This window comes from Pygoscelis adeliae, unplaced genomic scaffold (genome assembly GCF_000699105.1).
Source record: "Pygoscelis adeliae isolate BGI_AS28 unplaced genomic scaffold, ASM69910v1 Scaffold283, whole genome shotgun sequence".
Taxonomy (NCBI): Eukaryota; Metazoa; Chordata; class Aves; order Sphenisciformes; family Spheniscidae; genus Pygoscelis; species Pygoscelis adeliae.
In genome coordinates this window covers 309,199-326,846 of record NW_008824361.1, presented here as the reverse complement: position 1 = coordinate 326,846, position 17,648 = coordinate 309,199, and the positions used below count along the sequence as shown (strand labels likewise).

Below are 17,648 nucleotides of genomic sequence, written 5' to 3'. Positions count from 1 at the left end.
CTGGTGTAATATATTTTGACATCTGACTTTATTCCCAAAGCTGACTTTTGCAGGGAAGAGGGGATATTTTTTGTTCTTCATCTCTTCTCCAAAGTGGGCAGCATTTGGGAAGGGAGGTAAATCCTTGACCCTTTGCATTGACTAAAATAGCTTTGGATCAAACTTGACTTTCAAAGCAAGAAACACTCATTCTCCAACCATACAGCTGTTTTGTAGTTTGTCCTTGTTTAGGGCCTTACAAACTATATTATAAATTCACATAGAGGGTAAAAAGTTGCATATACAGTGAAGCCATTTGGCAGGCAGCCTCCAAACTGTCTGATCCACAGGGCCTCTCAAATGCCAAACAGCACTGCTGTAGTCTTGCAGCTCAGAGGGATTCAGCTGGGCTGGGGAGATGACACTGATAACCAGCTCACAGCTTCAAAAAGGTTAAACAGTTTTGATTTAGACAGATGGACTGTTGGTTATGTGCCAGCTTGCGTCTTTGGTGCTCTCTGGTGGTGGTGGACCATCCATGGCATGCAGCAGTATCAAATTGGTAAATTAATAGAAGTGCTGTTGGATCTTATTTGATGGAGTAACTGATATAAAGAAAAAACACCTGAATTTTGGGCTGATGTGCATGTATGTGTGCATGCAGGTTTTTGGGTTTGTAGCTGTATAACTAACTGGTAATTAGAAATTTCCCTCAATCTGTAGAAAAACGCTTGTTCTTGCTGCTGTGGTCTGGGAGATTTTTTGCTTGAACAAAGAATTGTAGCTCTACCTCACTTCAGAGGGCAAGTGAAATGTGGGTGGAGATCTTATGTTCAGGGCTCTGATGCAGTACAGTGTGTTTGTTCTCCACTGACATTGCTTGTCTCAGTACTTTTCTTTCTATTTCAAAGACAAAATTAATAGCATAGCTGTACTGCTGGTAAGTGCACAAAACAAACAACCTAGACTTTCTAGTCATTCTGTATGACAGCCTTATTTGTGTGAGAATAATCTTTTTTTGTTCTCAAATGCAATTTTTTGTCCTCAAGAGTGCAAGATCTGTACTCTCTAGTGCAAATTTTTGAATTCAACTTTAATATATGTTTGGAGGGGGAGTTGAAAGGGAACTCTTGAAGTTAAACAATTCATTCAAAGATTGTAATTTCAGCAAGACTTTACCATAAAAATAATTTTAAGTATATAAATTCAATTGTGCTTTTTTCTAATTGTCAGTCATGGCAAAAATCATGGATTGGGCACTGCTGGCAGTAAGAAGCTATGCTAGGATGGACAGCGTAGCTTTCTTTCTCAATATAATTACTTTGTGTATTGCTCACGAACATGTTCTTAGGGAAGAATTTATATATCGCAAAGCTACAGGACAGTTTTCTTCCAGAAGCTGAGCTTCAGCAGTAAATAGTGGACAAATCACATCAGCCCTGGGGAATTCTGCAGGTAGTATTTAGTGGCAGTACCTTTCTTTTCTGCTAAAACTAAGCAGCTTGTGTGTAGCTCTGAAGCTTTTCTCCACAGTTTTTAGAGGATTCTTCAGAGCACCTAATGGAGTTCAGGCAGTAAAATCACTCTTGATAACAGAGCAATCCTAATGAATGTCCTCAACTAGGACAACCATAGTAGTTTTAGCAGTTGAATAAAAATTGCTTGGGTAGGTTTTCTCTCTTTTCCCTTTTTTTTTCCCTCCTGTCTCCCAGCATTGCTTAACAAGTAGCCAGGGAGCAGGCTTCATAGAAACTCATTAAATGTTTTGGTAAAACATGAGCAGTTTAAAATGCTTAGCTGGGGAGGATCTGATGAAGATGAGTTAATGCAGATTGATTCCCAGCACAGCTGGTTCACCATGTGCCAGCCTTAGACCTGCTCTGGGGGGATCTTCCTCTGGAGACCCAGCAGGTGTATCAGAGAGAAGGCAAATGCTTACCATGATTGATTCCACCTTGGAGTGGACTGGGCTTATCTGGCAGATCAGACTTGGGCTTGGGTTATATCACTTGTGTCACAGGTGGCTCGTCTTAACTTGAGACTGAAGTGATTGCTCTTCGATGCTTGAAGTCATCTTGAGCTCTGATAGCTCCTGATGTGCTGAGAGAGGCTGGAGCCCTTGCAGGCTGGTGTGCAAAATTAATAGGAAGATACTATAAAAGTGTTCTATTAAGTATGTCTTAAAGCTGCGAAGTTTTAGAAAACTGTAATTAAAAGGTGTCGAGGTAGGAGTGCTTTCCAGTGTTCTACTTGTGTGTTGAGATTGGAGTTGCTATTGAGATGAAACAAGCTGCATAGACCATAGGTGCTGTCAACATGCAAGTGTGAGTCATGATATCGATGTATAACCAGGGGCCTCGCATGGGAAGTGGCATCTGGAGGTTTCACTGCTTGGGGCTTGCTTTTTCCCTAAAATGTTAGGTTACTGTTCATGCAGGTATAAACAGAATTTGAGTGGGCTCTGAACTTAGTTTGTTCTTGTTGGCTTGCTTGATGGCTGTAATGAGGGCAGCCTGTTCTCCTGCATGGATTGAGGAGTTGTATGCAAAGTGGGTTTTGTTAGTGCCATTGAGTGGCATTACGGACTTTGTACGTGGTCAGGGATGTTGCTCATTAGGGAGCTTGGCAGTTCTCAAATCTTTTAAAATTTCCCCGTTAGCTTTGAGTATGCGATATGTGAGACTTCTTTAATATAAACTAAAGCAAGGTGTTCTTCATGCTTCTTGTGTAGTAGAGGAATTGGTTCCTTTTCTTTACTAGTGATTAAAACGAGAAGTACTGTATTTTCTGTTTTGCTTCAGGAGGAGAGCTTACCTATGTAGTTTCAATCCTTTGCTTCTACCTCTCATTACTGCTTGCGTAATGAGAGGTTGGGAAATGGCTTTAATGATGAGTTTCATGGACTTGTTTTCAATTAACCTTTGAACTTCATGGTGTCTTCTGCTTCTATCCTTATTTGCTTAGCTTTATGGAGAGTTACTGAGTTGCTTCAAAAGAAATAATTCAGTAACTAACTCTTTAAAATAAACATCTCCTCTTTTTAATGAGCTGTCTGCCAGGGATCTGGGAAGTATTTTTTGTACAGTCTGTTTGATTTGTGAAGCTGGAAGCCTAGTATCTTTGGCCTCTGCTGTCTATCTGTATAAATGCAAAACGTGACTCCCCAAGGGTTGCTGCTGCCTGTCCTGCGTGTGAGGCTGGAATTGGTACATTTGCAAAGGTTCAGGAAACAAGGACTGTCTAAAAGCAGCTTTTCTTGTTTGTCAAGTTAAAGGGTGCGAAATAGGACCTAAGATTAACTGTTGACAGTGGCAAGATCTTCGTTATTGTCATTTTACGCTTCTAACCCTTCACATATAATGTATAAATTGTTTATAATTTGGTAAAATCTATTTAAATGAAACCCAGGCCTGGCTTTACCTTTCTGAAGTGCTCTGTCTTCTCCATTCAGACCAAAAAGCAGCCGTGGTATAACAGCACGCTAGCCTCACGACGCAAGCGGCTCACAGCTCATTTTGAGGACCTAGAGCAGTGCTATTTTTCCACCAGGATGACACGTGTCTCAGGTGAGTTCCTCTTGCATGGTGTTCAGCTTCTGACATCAGCTACCTCTTCCAGTGCCTAGTCCTCAGAAAAGACTTGCTTTTGAGAGAGTAGCTTTCACTTCTTCCCTGCATGAGAACGTTGCTATACATATTTATATGTTACTCAAATCATCCTGTTTTGCTTTTCTTGACCAATCTTTGAGGTTGCTAAACTTAGGAAAATTTAATCCTGTCACTTTGGAGGGGCAGATGTATTGCTTTGTAATACTGTACTGTGAAGGGCATAAACCACAATAAACAATTTCACTGATACTCATTCTGAAGATGCAAATGTTTGAAAGCAGTGGTTGGGCTGTCTTTCTGCTAGATGTGGTATAAACACAGTAGTTAAACATTGCTATTCAAATACTACAGAGGTATAAACATAAATTGATAAATTCTCCTGTATTTAGCATGCAGTAGGACACTTGGAGGTTATCCTTTATGTTGTCTAGATTGAGTCTTGGTTAACAAATGGCTTGGAGTATAGAAGCTGAGTGTGCAGCAGTGTTGTTGTCCCATGGGGCACACCTTAGATTTAAGGCTTGTTTTGTAGAATTAGAAGCTGTTTTCAAAATTGCCTAGATTGCCTCATTCATAATTGAGTAACAGTGTGACAGCAGCTAGAGTAATTGTTACCTAGTGGATGGATGGTTCTTAATTACATGACAAGATTCTCTAAGAAACAAACAGGTCAAATGAATGTCTTCAGGGCAAGGAAGGTTGCTCTGTGGTCCCTCTGGGGAAGAGAAACCAGCTTTGGGGGAAAAAAGTTTCAGGCAACGGGCTGTGGCAGGAAGGAGACTTGCAGCACCAGGCTGTGAGCTGCAGCTCGTATGAAGAGTGACAGGCTGCAGCGGGGAGCAGAGAGCAGCCAGTCCTCAGGGGATGGGAGAAACCTCCTAGGGACATGAGGAAACCAGGCAGAGGTTGCTGCAGCAGAATATCTTTACTGTGTAGCCTTGGAAGGCAAGGACCAACCTCCCAGGACAGAGATCAGCAAGAGAGCTGGGGTAGTGTTGTGGTTTAACCTCAGCTGGCAACTGAGCACTGCTTGCTCACTCCCCCTGCCCCAGTGGTAGAGTAAGAAGTAATCAGAAGAGTAAAAGTGAGAAAACTCATGGGTTGAGATAAGAACAGTTTAATAAGTGAAATAAAGTAAAATAGCAATAATAGAAGAATATACAAAGCAAGTGATGCATGATGCAATTGCTCACTACCTGCTGACCGATGCCCAGCCAGTTCCCGAGCAGTGATCACTGCCCCCTGGCCAACTCCCCCAGCTTATATACTGAGCATGACATCATATGGTATGGAATATCCCTTTGGACAGTTTGGGTCAGCTGTCCTGGCTATAGTCCCTCCCAGCTTTTTGTGCACCTCTTTGCTGGCAGAGTATGGGAAGCTGAAAAGTCCTTGAATTAGTATAAACACTACTCAGCAACAACTAAAACATCAGTGTGTTATCACATTGTTCTCATGCTAAATCCAAAACAGCAGCACTATGCCAGCTTCTAGGAGGAAAATTAACTCTATCCCAGCCGAAGCAAGGACAGGTAGAAACTCCTGCTCCTTTTTTCTCCGTGAATTTAGTTTAAGTTTTATTCACTTTAAAATAAATAAAAATGAGGGTCGGTTTTTTTTTTTAATTTAAAAAAATAAATTGGCTTTAAGTTTAAAGGCTGCAACATGTTTTAGGGGAGCTCACTCTTAGATATGTCTACATCTTCTACCTACTTCACAGCAGTGACTGACTTAGGTCTCATCATGCACAGCAAAATTTTAATGAGGAATGCAGCACGTTTAGAGGGTGCTTCAGTAGCTGGAAGATCGACGAAGCCAGTTGTATGTGACAAGCCAGTTTCCTGTGAAGTGCTAGCAAGTGCTTTGCAGAATACAGTACTTCACAGATCACACTGAAATGTTTTCATGTGGTGCTAAATTGGTGATGCATAACTGTGTTTATGTTAAAATAATACTTATTAAACAAAGATAAAAAATGGGGCTCTTCCCAGTATTCTCTTCTAGAAGATATCTTTCTTCATAATTGGGACTATAAATATGAATGCGGTGAAACTATTTTTGTATTCATATGTGTCAGCCTCACTGAGAGTGGAGGATTTGCAAGTGCGACACATTTTAAATAGGATTTAATGTGGTGTGCTGGTTTTGGCTGGGATAGAATTAATTTTCTTCATAGTAGCTAGTATGGAGCTATGTTTTGGATTTGTGCTGGAAACAGTGTTGATAATACGGGGATGTTTTTGTTATTGCTGAGCAGTGCTTACACAGAGTCAAGGCCTGTTCTGCTTCTCACCCCACCCCACCCACGAGTAGGCTGGAGGTGCACAAGAAGCTGGGAGGGGGCACAGCCGGGACAGCTGACCCCAACTGGCCAAAGGGACATTCCATACCATATGACATCATGCTCAGCATATAAAGCTGGAGGAAGAAGGAGGAAGGCGGGGGTGTTCGGAGTGATGGCGTTTGTCTTCCCAAGTAACCGTTACGCGTGATGGAGCCCTGCTTTCCTGGAGATGGCTGAACACCTGCCTGCCCATGGGAAGGAGTGAATGAATTCCTTGTTTTGCTTGGCTTGCGTGCGTGGCTTTTGCTTTACCTATTAAACTGTCTTTATCTCAACCCACAAGTTTTCTCACTTTTACTCTTCTGATTCTCTCCCCCATCCTGCTGTGGGGAGAGTGAGCGAGCAGCTGTGTGGTGCTTAGTTGCTGGCTGGGGTTAAAACATGACATGTGGATTTAAAGCTTTTTACAAGAGGTCCCTATGACTGTTCTAGTAGGGAGTGGAGACATAATATAACTGTAATTATGAAATGGCCTTGCATTTTGGCGGGGGAAAATGTCTTGAGAAAAAAAAATTCAGTTTTCCAGGCACAGATACAGGATAAATTACAGGAGGACTATGTGCTTGATCTCTAAATGAGGGAAATGGAAGAGTAGCAGCTATTTGTTCCTATCAAAGTGTCAAAAGAGGAAACAGTCTTTGAAAAACACTGACTGATGTTTACGTGCTTCTTCTCAAGCTGTTTCCTGTAGTGGTCAGGTGCTGATGATTTTAATTTGGACCAGTACTTTGTTCATTTTGCCCCTTTTGATCCATCTGACATGGGTAATGTATATGCTACTACTCTTAAACATGCTAATTACTAGCCTTCACTGTTCCTTTATATGATCAAACATTAAAGAGCATATAAGGGACACTTCAAAATGCCTTACAAGTGTAGAGCAAGATAATAATTTCTGATGACAAGGAATTACCAGAGTGCAGAAAGAGATTATTCTCTCTGCGTTTCACCAGAAGAAATCACAGCTGTATTTTGCTTTTATAGATTAACCTTTTCATTTTTTCACCCCGGTATTTCCAAAGCTTTCTAATAAGTGGAGCTTTGTCATTTCCTTATGCTGCTGATAAGGAAACGGGTAAGGGTAACTTAACTAGTGGGTTGGAACGTGATCTCAGGCACATGAGCAAGTTGTGTGTATGGCTTCTCTGCTGCTGCAGTGGATGCTGTGGTTTAACAGGAGGCAAGGTGTGCAGTAATGTGATTTGCAAACTGGACTACCTGTAAACCGAGGTGCTGTGTATTAGCGCTGTGAGAGCAGCCATAGCTGTAGTTATCTTACATTGCACTGGTGCAAAAAGGCAAAGCGAACGTTGGAATGTTAGAGGGGAAAAGGGGAACTGCTGCAAATTCTGCGGGTTGTTACGTAGCCTGAAGGCCCTACGTAATGTTCGACTGCAGATGCGTGATCATGTTAAGAAGGCTGGCTTGCCCATGCAGCATCACTGTAAGTTAGGAATTTTTCCTTATTTAGGAAATACTATATTTTAAAATTGTTTACATAAAATTCTGTTCATACTGAGATAAATTGGAACTTCTGAGGAATCGGGGAATGACTTTCGGCTATCTACACTGCAATTTAGTTTTAACTTTAGTAAACTGTTCCATTTCCACAGAATATTTATCATCATTATTCAAGTTGGCTCAATTTCACCTTGTCTGCTGAAGGTCATAATTTTCACAAAACTTACAGTACAGGGAGTCTTCTGGTTTCATGCTTGTCTTCTCCAGCCCTGAAACAACTCTCCCTTACTTCTGTTGCTTTTGGAGTAACAAGACAAATATTTTTTTTTTACTACAAGTATCTTCAATGTAATTGACACCAAATGTAGGCATATTGTAACTGAAGTATGGGGAAGGGAATATACTTTTCACCTCCACAGAAAACTAGACGTGTTCTTCACAGTGTATTTTGATATGCTTTAAGGTTTTCTGTTAATAAACTGTATGGCTCATGGGCTCTGAATGTGAATAAAACAAATGAGCTTATCTACCAGGAAAGCTGTATTTGTGATCTCTAGGCAGATTCTCAGCATGACAGGTTCACCCAGTGTTGCAGTGAAAGACTTAATTTGTGCTCTGAAAAATCATACTGCCTTCAGGGAATGCTAGAGGGGAGAGGAAACCTATTCTTGACCAAGAATCCTCCCCAAATAACAAGCAGAGAGGTAGTGTCATGTGAAGACATACATCTTGATTTTTGTTTGCTGTTGAGTTTATTTATCTTCTTACTCTGTTTCTGTCCTCCCTCATGCTGCTGCCTCTCCCTAGATGACAGCAGAACCACAAGCCAGCTGGATGAGTTTCAGGAGTGTCTATCCAAGTTCACACGCTACAATTCTGTCCGACCCCTGGCAACGCTGTCTTACGCTAGTGACCTCTATAATGGCTCCAGCATAGTATCCAGGTAAGACGCTGCAGCTCTGACAGTGCATCTCATGCTGATAAAGGCTTCTGAGACTGAGTTAATAACCCGTATTAAACAAGTTATGGTCTGTACTTGTATAACACTTTGCAGTTGCTTCCCAAAAATAGTTTTGTGAATATGTGATTATCATTGATCTGCGAAGGCACTCAAATACCACAGTAGTACCTTTTATTCCCATTGGTGTTGGTCAAAACCAAATGCAGAACCTTTGAGGTGCCAGTGAGTATCTGGAGCTGTCGTGATAAAGCATGAAGCCTCTTGTAGCCTCGGTCCTCTTCATGTTAGTATAGTTGCATTGTAAGTGATGCAGTTCTAGCGTTTTAAGAAACATCCATCTTGGTGTTGGGAGCTTTAAATATTGTTGGTGGATCCAGTCATAATGGCAAATATTAAATAGCTGAGTTGTTTTTAACTGCGATTGCTTGAACTCTTGAGCACTGGAAGCTCTGTTTACAGTGCTGAACACTAGTGAGGGGGTGATTGTGGTAAAGCCAACTCGACAGCTCCGTTGTTGCCAACAACAACTCTGTATCCCCTGCCATGTGGGCTGGTCATGTCCTGTGCACTGCTGCTGAAGCTCATCTGAGCCTCCCATGGACCAGTTTGGACACTTAAGCTGGTGAAATGCTATTGACTGTCTTTCAACAGAATTGGTTTCTTCTAGTTTAGCTCCATGAACCAGCTCCCTTAGGGATCAGGCTTAAGAGAGCACATAGGATAGAGAGAGGCTGGGACCTGCCAGCAGCCCTAACCTTAAACTGGTTTCAGCAGCTGTGGAAGCATACCCTGGGGGATTTAATTAGTCTGTGGTAGCTTGTTTGGAGCTGCTGGTGGTGGTGGAAAAAATGATGCAACATGTTAATTGGGAAATCTTTTCTGCATGGTATATATGCAGGACCCATTAGCTTCTTACAGGCACGTTTCACAAATTTGAATGTATTTGTTCACAGCAACCTTTTGAAGGAGGAAAGTAGTTATTTCTATTTTATACACGGGGAGCAGGAGATCCAAAGTGGCCATACCTGATGTCTTGAAAGAAACATGACAAAGACATAATGAATTGAACTTGGGTTTTTCTGAGTTTTGATCTAATGCCTTACGAAGGGGCCATTCGGACAGTGACAGAACAGCTTGAATGTTTGTTGAAAGACACCAAGAAATTTGCACTGTGTGAAGAAATGGAGGCATGTGTAGCATAGAATACATGTTTTTTTTTAAAGCAGCATTGATTCCTTAACTCCTTCAATATTTGGCAGGAATGTATAATGTCCGACTTAGCCACAAAGGTCAGAACACAATAATCACTGATCTGACATATTTAACCTACGCTGATTGGGTTCACACTAGCTGCAATGAAATGCAGATGGGAATCTCACTGCAACGTAGACAAACTTCCTCAGCTACCAACTTCAGCACAGATTGGATTTTGCTCCTTTTGCCCTTTCTTCTCCTTGACATTCTGCAAGAGCAGCATTTTTGTGGTATTTGGTTAGGAAATGCTGGAAGGGCAGTAAATCTTGCTCCCGTTTTGAAGGCATTATAATTCTTGGGTGAAATACATGTTTGAAAAGTATGTGTGTTACTGTTGTTAAAATGAAGATACTGTAGGGCCTCCCTCCAAGCCAGTGCTAGAATCAGTAGTTAAATATATTTAACTGAGTTGGAAGCCAAGTTATTTTTCAATGTTCTCTCCTGCTCATGCTTTTTATTTATCAAAGCATTTAAGAAATTTTTAGAGGTTTTAGTATGTGGGCTGAGGAAGACTGTTCATATCTGAGCATGTCCTTAAGTGCTTTGGTAAAGTAGGGCTGCTGAATGTGCTGCTGCTGTAACTCTAGCTTCTGGCTATCCAAACAGTTCCTTTAAAGTTTGAATTTGTTAACCAAGAGTTTACATGTAGTATGTGTTGGCCAACACACTTCTGTTGTTCACCATTGTCCTTCATCCAAATTAATAGACTCAAGTTCAGAGAAAGTCTGAAGCTAAATGAGGTGTGTCTCTCAGTGATGGCAGCTTAAGAGAATAGAGCAACTTTTAGGTACCCACAGATGGGCCAAATTAATTATTGGGGTGCTTTAAAAAGCTTTTTAACTGAGTGAAATGCTGCGAAAAGTTTTATCTGGCTGACTGCACTGACTTTTGAAGGTGTGCCTGGGTACGCTGTAGGAAACACTGATGAAATAATGACAAAAAGTAAGTCTTGCTGCTTAGGTGTCACTGTTGAGACAAATGCATTTAAATACGAAGCAAATATAAGGTTAATAGGTAAGGAATCATCATAAATTTTAAAAGTATTTTAAAGGGATATTTTAAGTATATTTAACAATAAAAATAGAATTGACCAGAAGTTAAACTTCCTTGTACTTAATTTAGTTTGGTTTTTTTTTTTAAATTAACTGCTGTTACAAACAGACAGAATATGAGGGTGTCTGGTTTGCATTGCTTTAACCCTACATGAAGTTCACACACTGGACTCCAGAAGCTCTGCTGGCTTAAATAAAGAGGTCTTTAAGATGTATTAGCTTTATGTTTGCGAAGGAAGAAGATGGAAATACGTTCCTTATCTGCAAAACCTTGATGTTTATTTAGAAGGGAAATAAAACTGGGTTTATGGTAACAGGATAAAAATTGTAATTAAAAACTGTATATAAACAGGCTGAAAAAACCTGAAACTGAGCAGCAGTAGTATTCTGAGCGCCTTGCCACAAGCATATTTATGAATGTCTGGACTTCTTGAGGACTAATAAAAGACCATAAACAACACTATGTAGGTTGCATTACTATAAAAATTCTGGTGCAATATTAGGAAAGCTACAGTTGCCTTTCGGGATGAAGAGCAGCCAATGCCCTGCTCTCCAGTTCTAGGTTTCCCCAGCCTGGTGGTGAGCTTGCCCGAGGGACCCACGCTGAGCCTTGCTGAGCTGGTGGCTCTGCAGTGGCTGTGCACCATCTGCATGGTGTCAGCTGTCAGTTGTGTGCCAGCAGCATGGGGCTGTGGGCAGGGGGTGAGGGACTGATGCAGGGCTGGTACCTGAGCTGTGCATCTTCCATCACAGGCTTACGGCCTTATTTGGAAAGGTGCACACAGCGAGATCATAAGCCCAGTGAGGGAGATCTTTCTTACCTTGCTTAGAAACATGCTCACAAGCAGGCTTTACAACCCTCTGTCCTTTTCCTGTATTTGCTTCAAGAAAAGCAGATTAACAGAGAAGGATGTTCAGTGAAAATGTGTTCGAGGCTTTGCAATTGCTAGTCGCTCAGTTTTGCTTTAACGTTCGGGGGACTTTCAGCATGCTTGCAATGTGAATGTACTTGTACCTCAATATGCTAAATGTTTTTTTTATACACTCAGTTCTCTTAAGTACAAAGTATTTACACGGTTTTCACAAGTATATTAAGTTTTGTTAGAATTGGGCCAAGCAATAAATTTTCCGTTTATTATGTCCCCAGACAGAGCAGTCACCAGAGCTTAACTTTTCTTCTCTCTGCTTGCTGTGGCAGTAAATAGTAAAGGCTTTCTTTTAAAGATGAGTCTGTATACTGCAGCGTTAGCATTACAATGATTTATGTAGAAAATTGCTTTAGCACTGTCAGAGGCCTTCAGAGAATAATGTGGCAGTCTTTCACATTTAAAAAAAAAAAGAACAGAAAAATCCAAGAAACAGACTACAGCAAGATGTCTGTCTGAAACCTGGTTATCAGAAAGCTGGTTCTCCCTGCTGGGTGGTTCCCAGGTCTAGTGGAAACATGAGTATGTCTGTCCCAGAGGGCCTGAGGTTTGGGGGCAAATGGTGTGGGTTTTTGTCATCTTCTCAGACTTCAAATTCTTCTGGGTTAGCTTACCATTTCTCTGAAAGGTCTTAAAATGACATCCAAAGGGGTTTGGATAGCCAAGACTAACTGTATTTATCTAAAGGCATAGTGATTTACAGCGAGAGAAAGAAACAACTTCTCTTTTGGCTGCTGAAGCCTTACTCAATTCATCTGTTGAATCTTGAGACAGTGTTCAAAAACTGGATCTTACCTTTGGGGTCCATTATTCTTTTTTTTCATTGCTTGCTTATTATTCCATTGCCTCTAAGTAATGAACAAGATATGAAAAGGTTTCTCTTAGTATTCAAACAGTACAAATAAGTTGGTTTCAAGATTGTATTTTTGTTTGTGTTAATCCTTTCAGTAACACGACCTGAAATCTTTTCTTCAAAGGTGAGCTTAAAAGAAAAACCATCCATTAGGAGCATGTTTTCCATGTTTTATTGAACCATTCTATTTTTTGTTCCCCTTTTTACTTTGGACTACAATTACTTGTCCATATAAATTCTCAGATCCAGACTTTAACAAGGTACCTTTTATTTCTGTGTCCACCATAACAAGCCCCTCTTTTCCTTTTTTTAATGACCTGGGCTGGCTAGGATTAGATGAGCCGTTTTATTAAGTTTGTGATCAGCAATGCTTCTATCTTGGTGGTAAAGATAATTGAAAGAAATGTAAGTGGGGTTATGCTTCACAGGATTATGTTTTAGAGTACCGTAGATGGTGCTCCTTGAGAAGATGAGAAATGAGGAGGGCTGAATTTTTCTTATGGTCTGTTAAATCAATCACTTCTTAAATGGACTCTTATTTACAAGTGGCAGCTCAAAACTGTGGATGGATCAGTCTTATTTGGACTGTTCCCACAACTGGAAGGAAGAGAGAAATACTTGGATAAAGAGACTTGAACTGCAGAGTGGCTGAGGAAACTTGAAGTGTAATACCCTGAACCTACTTGAAGTTTATGCCTCTCCTGTGGTTCTCTTACCTTACTTCATCTGAGGTTTTGGCCTGTAGACCAGAGGTTGTCTAGGGCTGAAATGGGATTTTGTTTAATTAGAGCTGAGTAAAGTACAGAGCCTTTCCCTTACTTTCTCTTCTTTTTCTCTGGAGTGCAGAACTGATACATTTCCTAGTACATAATTGTGGTCTGGATCCCTTGAGCAGAAGCTAAATGTGACTTGTTACCAGCAGAAGGGTTATAGAGATGTCAGTTCAGATCTCTGAATTCAGAGTTCAGAGACACTCTCAACTCTGTAACATAACCCTCCAAGTCCTCAGGATGGGCTGCTAGTACCAAAAAGGACTCTGAAACCAGGAAAGAGCACGTCTGCTCATATCTCCAGTCTTGACCAGAAAAATAAACTTTCTGGTGACTGTGGTGACACTGCAGAGAGAGAAGTCTGTTCTTCATCAATGTAAGCTTTCACTTTTAGGGGTAAAACTTAAGTAATTTGAAATTGGGAAGTTAATGAATGGAAGTTGCATGGCCATCAGTGAGACCTCACTTTTTTCCTAGTAACTTCAGACTATTTGGTAGTAGGAAGATCTTTCTCCCATTAAGCTCCCTTAGTACTTCAAACCTGTCTCCATCTGCAGATAATTAGATGAGGTTTCTTGGTGAATTTTTGTAAATGGTTTGTTAAAACTATTGAAGAGTATTTGATCAATTTGGGAATCAGCTTTTAAACCAAATGTATTAAACAATGATTGCTCTTCATGGTTTTTCTTTTTATATCTTGAAGAAACTTTGTGCAGCTTGTGTAAGCAGTTTCCATTTCTTGGCGAATATGGTGTAGTGGTCATTGGCTGCAGTGTGGGGCAGTCCAGCATTGGAGCTGCCTTCCCAAAGAGGTTGTGCAAGCTCCATCCTTAGAGGTATTCAAGATCTGGCTGGAGAAAGCCCTGGGCAGCCTGGTCTGACCAAAGAGCTGCCCCTGCTCTGAGCAGTACATTAGAAGAGACCTCCAAGTCTTGGGGACTGTACCCTTGTGATAAAGGTACACAATCAGCTCTTTGGAAACTTGAGGTTCTGTCCCCAACTTTCTGCCAAGCATCTTCCTCTGGCCTTAGGTTTTAAGGAGAAGCCATGTCCTTATGTGGATTTGCCATGTATAGTGCAAAGTGAAATTCACTTCCTACATAATTAGGGATCCCAGTCTTAAAAATGGGCGTTAATTTAAACAGGATTGTATTTATTAGAATGAGACTGGGCTTTTTTGAAGAGAAGCTTCGTAAAAGCACAGAAATTAAAAATGTGTGCTGTAGTGTCAAGAATGTCCTCTGAGAGATTAATATTTAGGGTAGGAGGATGGTAGCATGTGGAAGTTGTGTTGCACCATTGCATCCACCCCTTCTTGACTGATCAGGACAAAAGTCTTTTCTGGGAGGCTGCAGGTAGCTGCCCTTCTGTTCCTCCTGATGTACATGTAATAATGGCCATGAACAGGCAGTAGTGCTGTGTCTTGGCCTCAGGAATTGGACTTGCAAGACATGAAAGCTGTGGTTTCACAGCATCTTATACACAGAAGTTCCATGCCAACAGTGTTGGTAAAAGGCAAATACAGATTTCCCTTAATTCCCCCCCAATTTTATAGCTTTCTTTCAACGTTGAGTGTTGATACAGTGAATTTTTGTCTGCTTGAAGAAACAAGCCTGTTATTAATAGAACATGAATTTCTGTAGCTTATTACAGTGTTCTTTCAATTCTCTAGCCATATTTGTTGGAAATGCCTGAATTTGCTAGGACGTCATTAGCTGAAAAGCATTAGCATACCTTTGGATTTTTCGTTTGTTCCTTCCTTGCTAACTAGAGGAGTTAGTCTGTTAAATGGCAGGTAGTTGAAAAAAAAAAATAATTAAGGTGGTGTGTTAAGGCATGCAAAGAGGTATGCTGTGGACTTAAACAGTTCTGAGAAAAAAAGCTTAGCAGCTCAGCTCAAAGAGGAGGCTTGAGCTAATGATTATTAATATTGTCTGTATAATACAGACTAAGATGCATTGGTTATTTGCTGCATAGGTGTTTTGTAGAATAAGTTACGAAGTGACATTTATGTTCTTACAGGATTATATAAAAGTGTGTGTATACACTTGTGCAAATGAAGGTGGAAGTCAGATCAAGTTCCTCTATATGAGACTGTGAAATTAAAGGTACTCATAAGTACCTTTAATTTTTCGAAAGAATAGTTCAAGGATAACATACAAAATACTGACCGAAAAAGATTCAAAACACCATCAAAGCAATTCCTAAAACAGATTTGGCAGTTGGATGAGAAATGCTTCAAACGGTGTTTTAACCTTGTTACATCATTGCCAGGCAGCAGGACCGTCGGAGTTAATTACCCCAGCGTATTCTTTGGCTCCTCGAGATGGCTCATCTGCAGTGTATGGACTCGATATTTATGAAGGCTGGTGTCCTGACTCACGATGCCTGTTGGATTGAGCTGAGATGTCTAAAGAGGTTACTGTCTCCAGCTGTCCCTCCTGGGGGTGTCTGGCAGAATAGCTGATGATGGTGTTGGGCGAATTTGGAGGCTTGGGTTAATAATATGGTAGAATGTATACTGAGGCACTAGGCTGGGCAGTGATTTGTTCTGAGAAATGGGACCTCTGGCAATGTGGTCAGCTGGAGGCAGTAATGTCTTCAGCTGCTGCTGCTAAGTCATGGAGGAATCATTGGATCCTATGGATAGACTGTGTTGTTTACAGTCCCAATATTGATGGAGGTTTCCTGTGCTGAGCTCTCTGATATATTTGTTCCTCGGCCCCTTCGGCTCTGACTGCAGCTGCCATGCTCAATTTCGAAGAAACAAAATCCTTGTTGGTGTAGTAATAAATGCGGTGGCTTGAAAACAAGCTTGCAAGCTTTTGAATGGCCTTATATTTAGAAGGCACTTAAGTATTTATCACGACTGATTGAGTTCCTTCCTACTTAATGGCATAATCCTGATAAGACAGTACTGCTGTGCAGACAACCTTGCAACTTGTTGTGGAGCAGGGTTTCCTCCCTGTTCCTTATATACCTTGGGCACAGGCTACCACCTTCCTTTCTGGAAATGTTTCCCAAGCTTGAATGCAGAAAGAAGGCAGCTGAGTGTGTTTGGAGACTTAAAACCTCTTCCACCTTAGTATTTTGTAATGTTGAGGCTGTGCTCCTGCTACTGTCAGAGCTGTTTGTAACCTACTGTGTATCAGCCCACCTGGGAGAAATGGCAGATCCTGGTTTTCAAATATAGATAGATTACCTGAAATATTACAGCAGGCAGACTAATCATTTGGCTTGAATTTTAAATAGTGTCATAAGAAACATTCTGCATTTAACTGTTGGCATTTTTAGTTAACATTTCCCTACTCTAGCTCATTTAAAATGGTGTTTGTGGAAAAACTGAATCTAATCCTCATTAACTTGCATGGTAGTTGTTTGCAACGGCTTTGGCTCATTGTACTTCTGTGTATCTGGCATATAAACCCTGGGATTGTCGTCATCTTCTCTTCAGCATGCAGAAGAGCATCGCCTAGCAGTAAAGTGGCTTTTTATCAGTACTCTTTATGTTCAGTTGCTTGCAAAATTCAGTAGTTCCCTATAGGTTTTCTCATCATTAGTGCTAATTAAGCTAGATGCCCCTGAATACATGTATGAAAAAAAACTTACGCAGTAGAACAGGATGTCTTTAGCTGTAGAATCTTATAGACAAGGCTGGAAGTCTGGTATGGCTTCCTGGGAGATTTTGGGTTGTATTTAGAGGAGATTAGGTTCAGGGTTGCTTCCCTCCCGCAAAGTAGAGGGGGATCCTGGTTCTGAAAGTCAAGCTGTTATAGGAAGCATAAGTAGTCTCTCATAGCATAGTCTATTCTCTCATTGGGTTTAAAAAAAGAATGGCTCTATCTTATCTAGTGATGACAAAGCATGAAAGTAGCTCTGTTGGTTTTGATTTCAAAGCTGTGAGATGGAACTAAGCCCACCAAACCTCCTTGATTCAGGTTTAATATTCTCCTTTAAACAAGCTCTTTATGGAATGAGAGTATCGCTAAGTGGTCTCTGTTAGAACTGATGGCATTTCATTACACTTAAAAGGATTTTTGTAGCATGAAGTGGGCCTGGAACTAGGTCTAATGACATTACTTTGTCAATATTGTACCTTTTTATGCCTTTCTTCAAATGGAGCAAAATAAAACTCCAGGCTACTGTGGCTGCAAGAAAGAAGCTGAAAGTGTGACTGCAGCATGACTGGTGCAATAATGTCTTCCCAAGGGAGCCCGGAGCTGAGGACCATCCTTCTGTGCAGTGCACGCTTCAATGAACTGTTAAAACACCCCTCCCTGTCCGCTTCCCAACTGGGGGCGGAGGGGAAGATAATCAACACACAGAGCTGACTTTCTAGTATCTTCTTTTTATGCTTCAAATAGAGGTTTGCTTAGGGGGAGGGTATTCCCATCAGATGTTTGAAGCCTGGAGGAGGTGTGATGGCAGGGGAGGGTACCC

General features: G+C 41.0%; 1 protein-coding gene across 1 annotated transcript in view; it reads left to right on the top strand.

Annotated features, from left to right (window-relative positions):
* RFWD2 (ring finger and WD repeat domain 2, E3 ubiquitin protein ligase) overlaps window positions 1-17,648 on the top strand; it is a 99,895-nt gene that overhangs the window by 32,832 nt on the left and 49,415 nt on the right. The window contains exons 10-11 of the mRNA XM_009319868.1: window positions 3,431-3,545; window positions 8,200-8,335. Coding sequence (XP_009318143.1) covers window positions 3,431-3,545; window positions 8,200-8,335 — 251 coding nt within the window. The remainder of the gene's footprint in view (window positions 1-3,430; window positions 3,546-8,199; window positions 8,336-17,648) is intronic.